The following is a 13,387-nucleotide window of genomic DNA, read 5'->3' as shown; positions in this document are numbered from 1 at the left end:
CACAAAGACCAACGACTCAGTTGGCCTCTCTCTGTTTACCAGTAGACAGCGTAATGGCCGCTTGCTGGTGTAAGGTGTCTGGCTTATGATGTGCAAGTCAATATCCTTTATGTCAGCGCTCAAAATCACGCAGGGATCTTGACACGCTTAATTAGGAGAAAATTCCACCGTGATGAGGGTAGCCTGGCAACCTGAAGTATGCGACTGTTTAAAAAAAAACAACAACACTCACATGCCATTCATATTGGATGTGTACCGTAATTTTCGGACTATAAGTCACACCGGAGTATAAGTCGCACCAGCCATAAAATGCCCAAAAAAGTGAAAAGAAAAAACATATATACACTACCGTTCAAAAGTTTGGGGTCACAAAATTGTTTGGGTGACCCCAAACTTTTGAACGGTAGTGTATATATTTATTTAGATAATTATTTATAGATTATATATATAATCTTCTGTGTAAAAAATCTTATAATATATATGTATACTTATATTCATAGATTATATATAATCTTATACAAATATAAGATATAATTTATAATATTTAATTCATAATATTTTATTATAATAATATTGACACTACCGTTCAAAAGTTTGGGTTCACAAAATTGTTTGGGTAAGTCGCTCCTGAGTATAAATCGCCCCGCCCCACCCAAACTATGAAAAAAAAACGCGACTTATAGTCCGAAAATTACGGTATGTAATTGGGTCAATATTAAAATGTAAATATTGACGTTTTGCACATTTCTGTGCACGCAGGCGACGCCGTGGTGTACGGAGCAGACACGGCTACCGTGGTCATCGAGGCCAATGATGACGCAAATGGGATTTTCTCACTCGAGCCGACAGAAAAGACGGTCGAGGAGGGGAAGAGCAATTATTTCTAGTACGAAGCGCTTTGGATATCATCTCAAATATTTCTAAATGTCATTTTCATCTGTTGCTACTTCTCTCCTCAGTGTCTCGCGAGCGCGGGGCCATTTTGGTAACGTAACGGTCTTCTGGCATCTTTATGCCAACGACTCCATCACTCCGTTGTTGGAAAGTCAAGAGTTTACCGACACCTCAGGCTCCATCACTTTCACCACGGGAGAAGATTTCAAAGCCATCGTGCTGGAGGCCATCTCGGATGGGCTTCCAGAGTTTAATGAGAGTTTTGTTCTCAGGCTGGTTAATATATCTGGTGAGTTCCAAAAAATATTTGGATATATAGTGCATGACGAGCATCTTCAAAGACCTTTGAATTTTTGAAGGTGGTTATCCAGGTGGCCGACTCGCTGAAGCTTCTCCGAGCGCCTCGCTTGTCATCCCCTTCAACGACGACCCGTACGGCGTGTTTGCCATCGCCGACAGCGATCTGGACCAGGAAGTAGCAGAGGATGTGCTGTCAGAGGACGACATGGCGGATGTCACTTCCTTTAGCATCCTCCGCCAGCAGGGTACTTTTGGCGACGTGCGGGTTGCCTGGGAGATTGTATCCGCGCATTTCCCAGAGGGCCTTCCTCCGATGGATGACCTGCTACTTCTAGCTTCCTTCTCAGACTCCGTGGAGCTCAGGCCTCGTGCCAGAAGACACCACTCGGCAACAGACACCAGGTTTTTCTCCGGGCGTAACGGATCCTACGGGACTATCCAACCCGAAGAATCGCCTCCTGTTCCGGGAAACTTTACATTCTCAGCTTGGCTGGTCCCCAGAACATCTACTGATGGCTTTATAGTCTCCAAAGGAATCCCCAACGGCACCTTGTATTATGGAGTGAAAATCCACATCAATGAGTCTCACATCACGGTGAAGTTCTATTACACCGTCACGGGATCTAATAACACTCAAGTAGCTCAGGCCACCGCTGACAAATTTATGGAGGACAATACGTGGCTGCATGTGATGGTTACGCTGGATGACGGCATTGTTGAGTTTTTCCTGGATGGGAATCCCGTTCCTGGAGGCCTGAGGAGCATTAAAGGAGAAGGCATTGCTGATGGTAATTTACATTAACAGTAATTGATGTACATTAAATGTATTTAATTGAGCTGACGTTATAAGTAACCTTTAGTTCATTTATGATGTTTTTATGAAATTTATTATTTTTCTTTGGCTTGGAGGGAAAAAATTGCTTCAAACGTGGTCCAGAGCTTTAAGGAGTGAAGGACTTAAATCGTTAGTTGAACAGATTTTAGCTGGGTTTTTTTAGTTTTTTTTTTTAATTTAATTTGTTTAACAAAGCTTTTTCTCTTAACATTAAATAACATTTTGTAAAACAAATGTGGGGTTCAAATTTAAACACAACCATTTAAATATAATCTATAATTAATAAATAATACATCTAAGTAATATAAACCCAAAATCCAAATCCACTTGATATGTCAAGACTGCAGTTTCAGCACCATGGCCAGTGTCAGCAAGTCTCATTTTGTTGTTAAATATAATCTACGATTAATATATAATACATCCAAATAATATAAAACTAAAATCCAAATCATTTTCCACTTGATATGTCAAGACTGCAGTTTCAGCACCATGGCCAGTGTCAGCAAGTCTTTGAATGAAGCCAGAATGTTGTTGTTGTTGTTTTGCTCTGGTCTTGGTGTACATGAAAGTCGTCACTTCAAAATGTACGCCCACACGTAACGCTCAAACACGAACTCGGTCCAGCCCTCATTGTTTCCAACTATTGAGTCTCTCCAACGCTTGAATGAGCCCAGTTGGATATTGTTACCGCTCAAAGGAATCACTCAGCATCTTCTTTTATTCTCGCTCCCTCTAATTACCGGAGACAATAGTAGTCGCCCGCATTGGACCAAAAACTCTTGGGGGGGGATCCCAAATGGCTCTTTCGTTAACTTCAATCATAATCAATAGAAACATAATTATTGGTTGTGTCACATGTCATTGTCTTCTAATGGTCCTTCAACGTGCAGTTGAATTGGTTTGCGTCGGGGCTTTGTAATTGTCCGCTGTGGCAGATTTCCTCTTTTTTTTTTAATCCAAAAATATGGAAGGTCAAACAAAAGGTTACGTAATACTCGTTAAGCCAGGAAAACACATTGATATGAATTTTCTCCTTTTGTCCACTCTAGGTCTCGCCTCTATCTTCATTGGCTCCGATCCACAAGGTCACCAGCGGTACACAGGCCTCCTCCAAGATGTCCGTTTGTACCGGACCAGGCTCGAGCGCAAGCGCATGCACGAGCTCCACAGCCAGCCGGCAAAATCGGACCTGCGCAGCATCTCGGGTTATCTGCGCTACGGGCCGCGGGAGAGCCGCAAGTCGTTTGTGGTGGAAGTCAAGGATGATGATGAAGAGGAGGGGGAGGAGGTGTTCTATCTTCAGCTGGTGGCGGTACAGGGCGGCGCCCGCCTGCCTTCCCCCGGGCCCACGGCTGTGATCCGCATTACGAAGAGTGACAATGCCAACGGGCTTTTTGGATTTACCGGTGGCTGCATACCTGATGTAAGTTCAACCACTGCCCGCCTATGCTGGAATTTTGTCGGGAAAGTTTTTGGGCTCTGTAAAAATATAAACCACACATGTAACAGAATCCCTGCTTGCTGCATATTTTATTAGTTTTCATGCCTGGCTGCGGCAAGCCCATGCTCTCCCTTTTTAGTCCGATTGGTTGCGTCGGTCTCAGGTGGAGCGACAGATGGTTGGGCCGCCAACGGTGAGTCGCTCCGGGGGCATTCCTCCAGAGCTAGATCAGGATTCCCGACACTGGAACCGGAGACTGCGTATTGTTGCTGGAGTTGATGGGGGCAACAGTTGGCAAGGCCGAGGGAGGGCATTCCATCAGAAATAGAAACCATCGCTCACTTTGTGCTGGAATTACACCTTGAAAGTTTTGGAATGTAGCTCATTTCTGAATTCGTTGTTGTTTTGTTTTTGGCTAGAGCACCGAGGAAGGTTCTACCGTTTCCTGCGTGATCGAGCGGATGCGAGGATCCCTGGACAGTGTTTACGTCAATTACTCGGTGACCCAAATGAACAGCGCCGACAGGGAATGGCCCGCACACGAGGATTTTCTCAATGCCACTGGAGTTGTACTTTTCATGAGTGGCCAGCGCTCAGAGGTGTGTGACAATCATGACTCACCAGTTGGAAAAGCCTGGGTGGTTGCTGGTGTGGCCCAAAATAAGTGCGGCCAAAGTGCTGCCAGCAGGCTGATTTGCATGCCATGCGTCAGTGTTGAATAATACTTATATTATAAAATAAATAAATAAACTTACATGATATAATAATTCTAATATATTTTAATCAACACTGTTAGAGGGGTATTTATTATTATTTTCCCATAATTATTTATCATGTGATTTTATTTAGCAGCACTAAATGAGTACACTGGATCTTAACTTGAAGGTGTTTCTAATATTTTGGTTATCTTATTCAGATTCATAATATAATCAGAATCTTTTTTTTTCCAACATTTGGCAAAATTATTTTTTTTTGTGGTGTGACGGCTCTCTTTAACTTTTTGGTGCAATGCATTTTTAATGATTTTTTGCCATTATAATGATCAAAAAGTGAGTAACATTACAGTGACTAATATACTTTTTTTTTTTATCAATAAAACAACTTTCTCAATTTCTATGAAGACTTGGGCCCACTACATCACGAGATTTTAATGTTGGTGGTGATGGTGGCACTTGAAGAACAACCCCAAAAAGTTTGGAACCACTGCTTGTGTTTCTTGATAACCAGCGACACCTAGTGGCCAATCTAATCAATTGCAGCCTCATTTCTGTACCGTACTGTATTTAAATGCTGAGCCAATTTCAGTCTTTGCACATTCCTTGTAGGTACTGAACCTCTTGGTGTTGGATGACAACCTCCCCGAGCTGGCAGAGAGCTTTCAAGTCACGTTGGTGTCGGCAGGATCCAGTGATGGCAAGCCCGGTTCCACTCCTGCCAGCGGTGCCAGCATTGACCCCACTAATTCTGTCAACACTATCACTGTAATGGCCAGCGACCACCCTTATGGTATTCACCCACACACCTCAAACATAACTAAGTTGTGATACTTGTTGCAGCTCAGATTTGTTTTTTTGCTTGCAGGCTTGCTGCAGTTCCAAGATGATCCACCAGGTGAAGGCTTGATCCCACCTGCGTTAGAACCTGCACACATTACTGTGAAGGAGGAAGATGGGCAAGTCCATCTACCAGTGGCCAGGGCTCAAGGCCTTTTGGGAAGGGTTCTGGTGGGCTACAGGACGACCCCCTTCACAGCATCCAGCCCTGAAGACTATGAGGTTCCCCTCTCACTTTAATCCAAAATCTTTCCCATGTCATGTGCTATGTTGACGTATGTTATCGTCAGGACTCAGAGGGTACGCTGGACTTTCTCCCAGGAGAAAGGTTAAAGTTCGTTACGGTCACCATCATTGACAATCCTGTTCCAGAGCTGGACAAGGAATTTCGAGTGGAGCTCTTCAATATCGATGGGGGAGGTGAGTTGTTTTTGTTTGAGGAATCCTCTGTAGGGTTTCTGCAATGAGATTAGCATTAGCGAACCTGTGCTAGTTTTGTGCATCTCGTGTCTTGTGAATGGTCTCCCTATCAACTTTCCTCCCGATGTATTTTTGATCTCCTGATCTGATACCCTGGTGCTGTGATCCTCCGCCCCTTCCCTCCCTCTTCCTCCTCACGTGTGATCCTGGTTTGGGATCCACCAGTGGATCACTTTCTGCATGTTGAGGAAAGTGGTAGTGGGGAGAGTGACTCTGATTTCCTGCCTTCCTCCTTTCTCCACCATGGTAAGTTCTCACTTCCTGATAGCCTCCTTTGTGTGGAAAGTCAAAGGATTTTTGTCAGAATCCCATCAGAATCTTCTTCTGAGACATTTGTTGTGTTTATATGTGTAGCCAGTTTGGGAGCTGCCTCCCGCGTCACGGTTACCATCGCAGCCTCCGACGATGCCCACGGAGTCTTCGACTTCAACCTCGCCTTCCTGTCCGTTCACGGGACAGAACCTGAGGATGGACAAAGCTCTGTGGTCCTAAAGGTCTGTTGAGTTAATCACAGGGATTCAAATATGCCATCAAAAATTTCACAACATCTTGCCAGGTGGATCGATCCTTTGGCGATCTCTCCAATGTGACTGTGTACTGGGAGGCCGATCCCAGCTCCGAAGGGGAACTCTTGAACCGGTCCGGGAGCATCTTCTTCGGAGTCGGGCAGACATCGGAGAGCGTCTTGGTGTCCGTGGCCCAGGATGAGCTCCCAGAGTTGGACAAGAATTTTACCGTGTCTTTGGTTAACGTGTCTCACGGCCGTCTGGGTGTCAAGACTACGTCGACGCTAACTGTGCTGGCCAGTGACCACCCGTACGGCGTTTTCGTCTTCTCCAACACCACAAGGCCCGTCCGCCTCCCTGAAGGCGACTCAACTGTTACCCTCAGCATACTACGACAAAAAGGCTCCATGGGACAGGTGTGTCTTGTTTTTTTGGTGACTCTTTTCCAACAATGTTCATTTTTTAACTCCCTGTGTCATTTTCTTCACATTAAAGGTACAAGTCACATTCAGGACACTCCAGGAAGCAGAACCAGCACCTTACAGGACGCCCGGAGTGGGCCGAGCCACCGAAGGGCGAGACTTTGTCCCGCTTGTGGATTCGGTTGTTTTCTTGGCTCATCAAAGCGAAGCAAACGTCACCGTCAGAGTGTTGGACGATGAGGATCCGGAGAGAGACGAGTCCATCTTCGTGCAGTTGATGGACGTACGGCTCGTCCAAGGAGGACAGGAGAGGCCCGGTAAGTAACAAATGCAAATGTATTTCATCGTATTCAATCATATCATTCAACTTCCTCTGCAGTTACCAACTCGCCGTCTCTCGGCCCGAAAATGGAAATCGTAGCGCAGGTGATCGTGGAAGCCAGCGACGCCGCCTTTGGCGTTCTTCAGCTGTCAGCTTCTGCCGTCAGCGTGGCCGAAGACTACGTGGGCCCCATCATCAACGTCACACGCGTGGGGGGGATATTTGCAGACGTATCGGTCAAGTTCAGAGCCGTGCCCTTGACGGCAAGAGTCAGTAAGTTTCTGGCTGACAAAATGAGCTCTTGCCTTCTGTTGTGTTTGCGTCTCTCACCTGGGTCGACACCTTTCCCCGCAGGTGAAGACTACAGCGTGGCCTCCTCTGACGTGGTTCTTCTCGAAGGGGAATCCAGCAAATCCATCCCTATTTATGTCATCAATGATGTGGTCCCGGAGCTGGAGGAGACCGTCGTTGTGGAGTTGATCAATCAGACTACCGGAGGAGCTTTGCTGGGAGAGATCACACGTGCTATTATCACCATATTGCCTTCGGATGACCCTTTTGGTGCCTTTGGTTAGTTTGGATCATTTCTGACACCATACCAACAATTGGTAACAATTTCTTCTCATATCCAGTCTTCAATGCTGCTCCAGTCACGATAGAGGAACCAGCATCCGGCTCTGTTGAAGTTGCCCTGCCGATAGTACGTCATGCCGGTACGATTGGGACCGTGGTAGTCCATTGGCAGGCCACTGTGAACGGTCAACTCGCAGCGGGGGACATCAGACCCACTTCGGGAGACGTGACCTTTGCTCCCGGAGAGACCGTCAAGACTCTCCGAGTGGAGGTCTTAGCGGATGAAGTTCCCGAAATCACAGAAGTAATTTAATTTAATTTAATTTAATTTAATTTAATTTAATTTAATTTAATTTAATTTAATTTAATTTAATTTAATTTAATTTAATTTAATTTAATTTAATTTAATTTAATTTAATTTAATTTAATTTAATTTAATTTAATTTAATTTAATTTAATTTAATTTAATTTAATTTATATATTATTAATCTATATTGTGCCTTTGACAGATTATAAAGATGGAACTCACCAGTGCCAGTAACGGCGGAAACCTCGGAAGCGATACGTCCGTTAACGTTAAAGTGCCCGCCAACGACAATCCATACGGGACCGTCTACTTTGGACAGTCTGTTTACCGTATCCAAGAGCCGCTGGAAGGAGTCTTCAGAGCCAATATTACCGTCCTACGAAGGTAAGATGGAAAAACGGAATTATGGGTTGCATTTTCTGCTTAACCATCCCGTTTCTGGATTTCAGTGACGGGCACTTTGGCCGCTTGCGAATCCTGTACAGCACCTCTCCGATCGACCCGCTCGACTCCGCTGGGGCTGAGGGTCGGAACCTGCTGACCTACTACGACACCCCCAAACCGGGGCTTCCGGCCACTCCCCCTCAAGGGACGTTTAACATCAGCGGCCTGACGGATTCCACAACTGCCTGTGCTGCCGCGTGTCTTCGAGAGCGTACCTGCCAAGCCTTCTCCGTATCCTCAACCACAATCCCGCCTTCCTGCACTTGGGTGACTTCGGGTGGCGAAGAACTCGAAACCAGGTCTCGGGTGGTAACCTATGTGAAAAATGCGACCGCGGCCGCTGCTTTGTACGGCAGCCGGGCCTCGGCCGGGAGCGACTACATCCCCGTCAGCGCCCAAAGTGCCTTCATGGAGGACGGCTCAGGGGAAGCAAACCTCACTGTGCTCATTTTGACGGATAACGTCGCTGAAATGGATGAAAGCTTTGCCATACAGATCTTCAAGGTATTCTTACATCATAGAGTATTTTCACTCCATACATGAAACTATCTATTTTGCCTCGTGTCATTTGAAGGTCGAGCTGATGAATTTGACTGCAGAGCAGAGGAACCTGCCGTCCATCGGCCAACCAGATAAAGCCGTGGTGACCATCCAGTTGAACGGGGATGCATTTGGTTTTTTTTTGATATACAGCGCCAGTCCCAACGCTACAAATAAGGGGCTTTACATTGAGGTTCATGAAGAACCTTCAGTGGTCGTTCCGTTGGTCGTCGAAAGACGAGGCGGCAATTTGGGGACGGTGACTGCGGAGTGGAGGTTTGTTGGAGGAAAAGCCACACCGGATAGAGACTTCACTGGAACAGGGGGAACTTTGGTTTTTGATGGTAGGGGTTCATTTGCAATCATAATTTTGTCTTGGGCCATTCAGTGCCATTGACGGTTATAGACGTCAAAGATATTAACTGGGTTGGCAGTGAATGAGTTAACTTTTTTTTTTTGGAATGCGTCTGCAGGCGATCTCAAGAAGACAATCGAGATTATCATCAGAGACGATACCGAGCCAGAAGACAACGAGAGCCTCATGATTGGCCTTGTTAAGACAGAGGGAGGAAGTCGCATCCTCCCCAGTTGGGATACCGTCAACATTGTGATTCTGGCGAATGACAACGTTGCCGGCGTCGTGGGATTCCATCCGGAATCGCGTTCGGTCATCGCTAGAGAAGGTGAGTAGCCGCTTTGATAGTAACCTTGGACCTACTAAATGCTTTTGGGTTTGACAGGGGAAAAGGTGAACTTGTTAGTTTTGAGGACTGCTCCAGGTCTGGGTAATGTCACGTTGGATTGGGTGATTCAAGGTCCCCTTGTGGAACGGACTTTCGCTCTTACTTCAGGGAGACTATTATTTTATGAGGTAAGACTTTGATGCTTTGTTGGTGATGTCAGATGCAAATGATGAATGGTTTCACCAAGAAATGTTTCTTTCAATAGGGACAGTTGAATAATACCATTGCTGTACAGCTGCTCGATGATGTCACGCCAGAGGACAAAGCTGAATACAACGTTTTCTTGACTGACATCCAAACTTTTGGTAACACGCAGTCGATTCCGTACGGCATGAATTTGCGAAGTAAAATATCCGACGTAATTTAGAACGTAATTGCGAATATCGTTTCCGCGTCGAAGGTGTCGCGGCGCCGGGCCACGCCACTTTTGACGTTCTGGGGAGTGCGGCGGTGTTGACGGTGGACACCAGCGACGAACCATACGGGCTTTTGACCATCGCACCGTCATCCCTGAAAGTGACCACCGAGGAGCGAGAGCAAACCATAAATATCTACATCAACAGGGAGCTGGGAACGTCAGGTCGGTTGATCTGAAGTTCAATTCCCGTGAGGACTATTTTGACCAGATGGTATTTCTTCCGGTTCTTTGCTCAGGAGCTGTGAATGTCACCTATGAGGTTCTCAAAGGTTCCCTGGAGGACCTCTCCAAGGTCGAAGGCGCTCTTGCGGAGCCAGGAAAAGACTTCCTGGCTGGAAGTGCTTCTGTGATTCTTCAGGAGGGTCAGACTTCTGCCGCTATGCCCGTCAACATATTGGAGGTAAAGACATACTGACGGATCGATTTGTCTTTTATAAGACAGAAGGTTTAAGATGTTTTTGCTTTTTTTTTTTTACCAGGATGATACTCCAGAGTTGCAGGAATACTTTCTGGTCAACATTACATCTGCGGTACTCCTAACAACCCTTGCCACCACTCCGCAACTTGGTACAAGACTAAATGGAATTGTTTTTCCTCTATTATCCTTATTATTATTAAATTATTTTATTTATTTATCTATTTATCTATTTATCTATTTATCTATCTATCTATCTATCTATCTATCTATCTATCTATCTATCTATCTATCTATCTATCTATCTATCTATCTATCTATCTATCTATCTATCTATCTATCTATCTATCTATCTATCTATCTATCTATCTATCTATCTATCTATCTATCTATCTATCTATCTATCTATCTATCTATCTATCTATCTATCTATCTATCTATCTATCTATCTATCTATCTATCTATCTATCTATCTATCTATCTATCTATCTATCTATCTATCTATCTATCTATCTATCTATCTATCTATCTATCTATCTATCTATCTATCTATCTATCTATCTATCTATTTGCTTTTTTTTTATTCAAATTTTTTTTTTATTATTTTATTTTAATTATTTGGATCAATTGTGGGTGCATTGCATTTGACACGATTGTTGTCTAAATAACTTTCCTTGTATACTTTCTCACAATCCTCACTGCTTTGCTCTGTGTGAATAGAAGTCGCGTATTGCACATTACCAGGTAATCTATGCTCCCACTGTTGTTTACACTGCAACAGAATCGCCTTTAATTCCCGTATATTTTTATTACCGGTGAGCTGGCTTGTTACCGCTTCATCGCTTGCCCTAATTTGTGCTAGAGTCGAGCTTATGAATGAGAAATCAAACATGGCCATGAGTCATGTGGTTTGGATAGAGGGTGATGCTTCCCGTAAAAAGAAAAGAATGAGATGGTTTGTTTACATGAGAGCAGATTAACTAAGCAAACTAAAACCATAGTTGGGCTTCCTAGCCGCTTGTTCATAAAGGGAAGGCCATTGAAATATGGTTCCTCAAACTCCTTTTAGAGCTTCTAGAGTTTACTTTGTTAAAGTTGAAAATATATGCAAATGTAAAATATGAATCCTCGTCATGTGCCGTAGACACTCAGGGTTTGGTGGCGGAGGTCATCATTGCTGCCAATGATGGAATTCGAGGAGTCATCGAATGGACAAACACCATGTAAGAAAACATTTATGATGTCGCCACGCTTAAGTTCCAATCCAAAGAGTCTGATGTTAATATTTCATATTTGGCTTCCAGGTTTGAAGTGAATGAAACCTTGGGTGTTTTGACTCTGGTGGCCTACAGGAACAGAGGCACATATGGCAATGTTTCTCTGTTCCTGTACGCTCAGAACCTGGAGGCCCAGCAAGGCCTGGACTACAACATCAGCCAAACGGTACAACCGCGCCAAAACACGTGGACGCTCCAAAAGACCGTTTCAAATAGAAATCTTCTTCCGTCTACTCAGGTGCTCCATTTTGTCAACGGTGAAAAACACAAATTTGTCGAGGTGCAGATCGTCGACGACATCGTTCCGGAGGGAGCCGAGCGATTCCAGCTGATACTGTCCGATCCGTCGCCCGGTCTCGAACTCGGCACCAATACCACAGGTTAGTCGTCGCTGGTAAACGCTCCGAACGGCCAAGAGAAAAATCCTCGACCCACTTTCTATTCGTTTGTATTCCAGCCACCGTGACCATCCTGGCGAGCGACGACGGGCACGGCGTCTTATATTTTAACAGCAGCGGGCCATACTTACTCAAGGAGCCCACATCTCAGCTGGGATTGAGCGAGAGCGTCGCCACCCTTTATGTCCTTCGGGACCCAGAGGAAGGCACGGTCGGTACCGTGACCGTGCAGTTCATCATCACGGATGCCAATGGTAGTCTTGCCGACGGTGATGTCGTACCAGCCCAAGGGCTTGTGGAGCTGGAGGATGGCGTTCGCTTTAAGGTGACTAACCTTGAGATTGGAGGAATTGCAGTAGTCTTTTGTCAGGATGGGCCGATACCAGGTACCGATACCTGGTACCGGCCATATCGCAGATCTTGTTTTATTTCAGACGCTGGAGATCCGAGCATTGCTGGATGCCGAGCCCGAAGCCAATGAAACGTTCACGGTGATCCTGTCCAACCCGACCGCCGGTGCGCGTCTAGGCGATCGACTGCACGTTGTCATCACCGTCCTCGAGAACCTCGCCCCATCCGGCTTGTTCCGTATCGGACCCACTCTCGATAGGTAGGCGATTCATACGATCGCTTTAGTTGAGTTCGACGGCGGAATGGCCAAATGTATGGATTTCTGTTTCCTGTGCAGAAGTAGCACAAAAGTGGTGGCAAAGGAAGGAGGTGGTCCCATCTTCCTCACGGTGTCTCGCAGTAATGGTTTGGAGTCCGCCGTCAGTGTGGAGTGGGAGACGCAGTCCGCCACCGCTGTTGCTTCAGGTGATACCAAAAAGATTTGCATCCAAGATGAAGCAACATCACGACATCTTGTTTGTCCTTAATTGTGTCTCGAAGATGGCCCTCTCCCCATGATGGCTTTGTATCAGAGCTTTGAAGACCGCCCCACGTCCACATGGTGCTCTGTCCCCGGAATGCCAACCGTCCTTGCCGTCAGACTTGATAAAGATCCCGCCGTAGGATCTTCTCACACCTTGGCCACGCTCTATCAATGGCAAGGAGTCTTTGTGCCAGTAGAGGTAAATCGGGCGAAAATGGAAGTTCATGGTGACACCTTGTGCCGTAATGCTAATCTGGTTTCTCCCTTCCAGTCTGCTAGGATTGAGGAGCCAAGTTCTTGCGTTGGCTTTGCATTTCAAAACAGCAGCTACATCGCCATCACACATGGCGGCATGCCCTTCGCCCCTGCGGCCAATCTCAGCATCCTAAAACTACACAAGGACCTCAATGTCTCATTGGTCAGTACAACACTTATTGCTTCTCATCAATCATGACACGTTTTTGGATCGATTGACTTTTGCGGTCTGTAGGAACAAATCCTAGGCGTGGAAGCATCGGAAGTCAAACACTTCTCGATTGACGACAGAGATTTTCTTATTGCATCGAGTCAGGTGATGTCAGATCTTGTCCATTTGTTCCACCTTTCCTGTTGTAAATGTCCCTTTTTGTCTTCTCGCTTCATGCT

The 13,387-nt window shown here is 45.6% G+C and overlaps 1 protein-coding gene across 1 annotated transcript in view; it reads left to right on the top strand.

The window, feature by feature from the left end:
- adgrv1 (adhesion G protein-coupled receptor V1) overlaps positions 1-13,387 on the top strand; it is a 65,308-nt gene that overhangs the window by 17,811 nt on the left and 34,110 nt on the right. Inside the window, exons 19-51 of the mRNA XM_061279383.1 lie at positions 760-886; positions 960-1,183; positions 1,254-1,982; positions 3,079-3,452; positions 3,890-4,069; positions 4,796-4,976; positions 5,052-5,245; positions 5,314-5,443; positions 5,669-5,749; positions 5,858-5,997; positions 6,060-6,425; positions 6,505-6,748; positions 6,811-7,026; positions 7,108-7,323; positions 7,386-7,630; positions 7,836-8,017; positions 8,083-8,581; positions 8,652-8,961; positions 9,091-9,300; positions 9,358-9,488; positions 9,566-9,665; positions 9,761-9,940; positions 10,015-10,178; positions 10,258-10,345; positions 11,338-11,416; positions 11,498-11,636; positions 11,709-11,850; positions 11,928-12,193; positions 12,303-12,478; positions 12,557-12,684; positions 12,760-12,941; positions 13,014-13,160; positions 13,233-13,313. Of these exons, the coding sequence (XP_061135367.1) occupies positions 760-886; positions 960-1,183; positions 1,254-1,982; positions 3,079-3,452; positions 3,890-4,069; positions 4,796-4,976; positions 5,052-5,245; positions 5,314-5,443; positions 5,669-5,749; positions 5,858-5,997; positions 6,060-6,425; positions 6,505-6,748; positions 6,811-7,026; positions 7,108-7,323; positions 7,386-7,630; positions 7,836-8,017; positions 8,083-8,581; positions 8,652-8,961; positions 9,091-9,300; positions 9,358-9,488; positions 9,566-9,665; positions 9,761-9,940; positions 10,015-10,178; positions 10,258-10,345; positions 11,338-11,416; positions 11,498-11,636; positions 11,709-11,850; positions 11,928-12,193; positions 12,303-12,478; positions 12,557-12,684; positions 12,760-12,941; positions 13,014-13,160; positions 13,233-13,313 (6,851 nt within the window). The remainder of the gene's footprint in view (positions 1-759; positions 887-959; positions 1,184-1,253; positions 1,983-3,078; positions 3,453-3,889; positions 4,070-4,795; positions 4,977-5,051; positions 5,246-5,313; positions 5,444-5,668; positions 5,750-5,857; positions 5,998-6,059; positions 6,426-6,504; positions 6,749-6,810; positions 7,027-7,107; positions 7,324-7,385; positions 7,631-7,835; positions 8,018-8,082; positions 8,582-8,651; positions 8,962-9,090; positions 9,301-9,357; positions 9,489-9,565; positions 9,666-9,760; positions 9,941-10,014; positions 10,179-10,257; positions 10,346-11,337; positions 11,417-11,497; positions 11,637-11,708; positions 11,851-11,927; positions 12,194-12,302; positions 12,479-12,556; positions 12,685-12,759; positions 12,942-13,013; positions 13,161-13,232; positions 13,314-13,387) is intronic.

Source organism: Syngnathus typhle, linkage group LG5, assembly GCF_033458585.1.
Source record: "Syngnathus typhle isolate RoL2023-S1 ecotype Sweden linkage group LG5, RoL_Styp_1.0, whole genome shotgun sequence".
Classification (NCBI taxonomy): domain Eukaryota; kingdom Metazoa; phylum Chordata; class Actinopteri; order Syngnathiformes; family Syngnathidae; genus Syngnathus; species Syngnathus typhle.
This window is presented reverse-complemented; position numbering and strand designations above follow the sequence as displayed.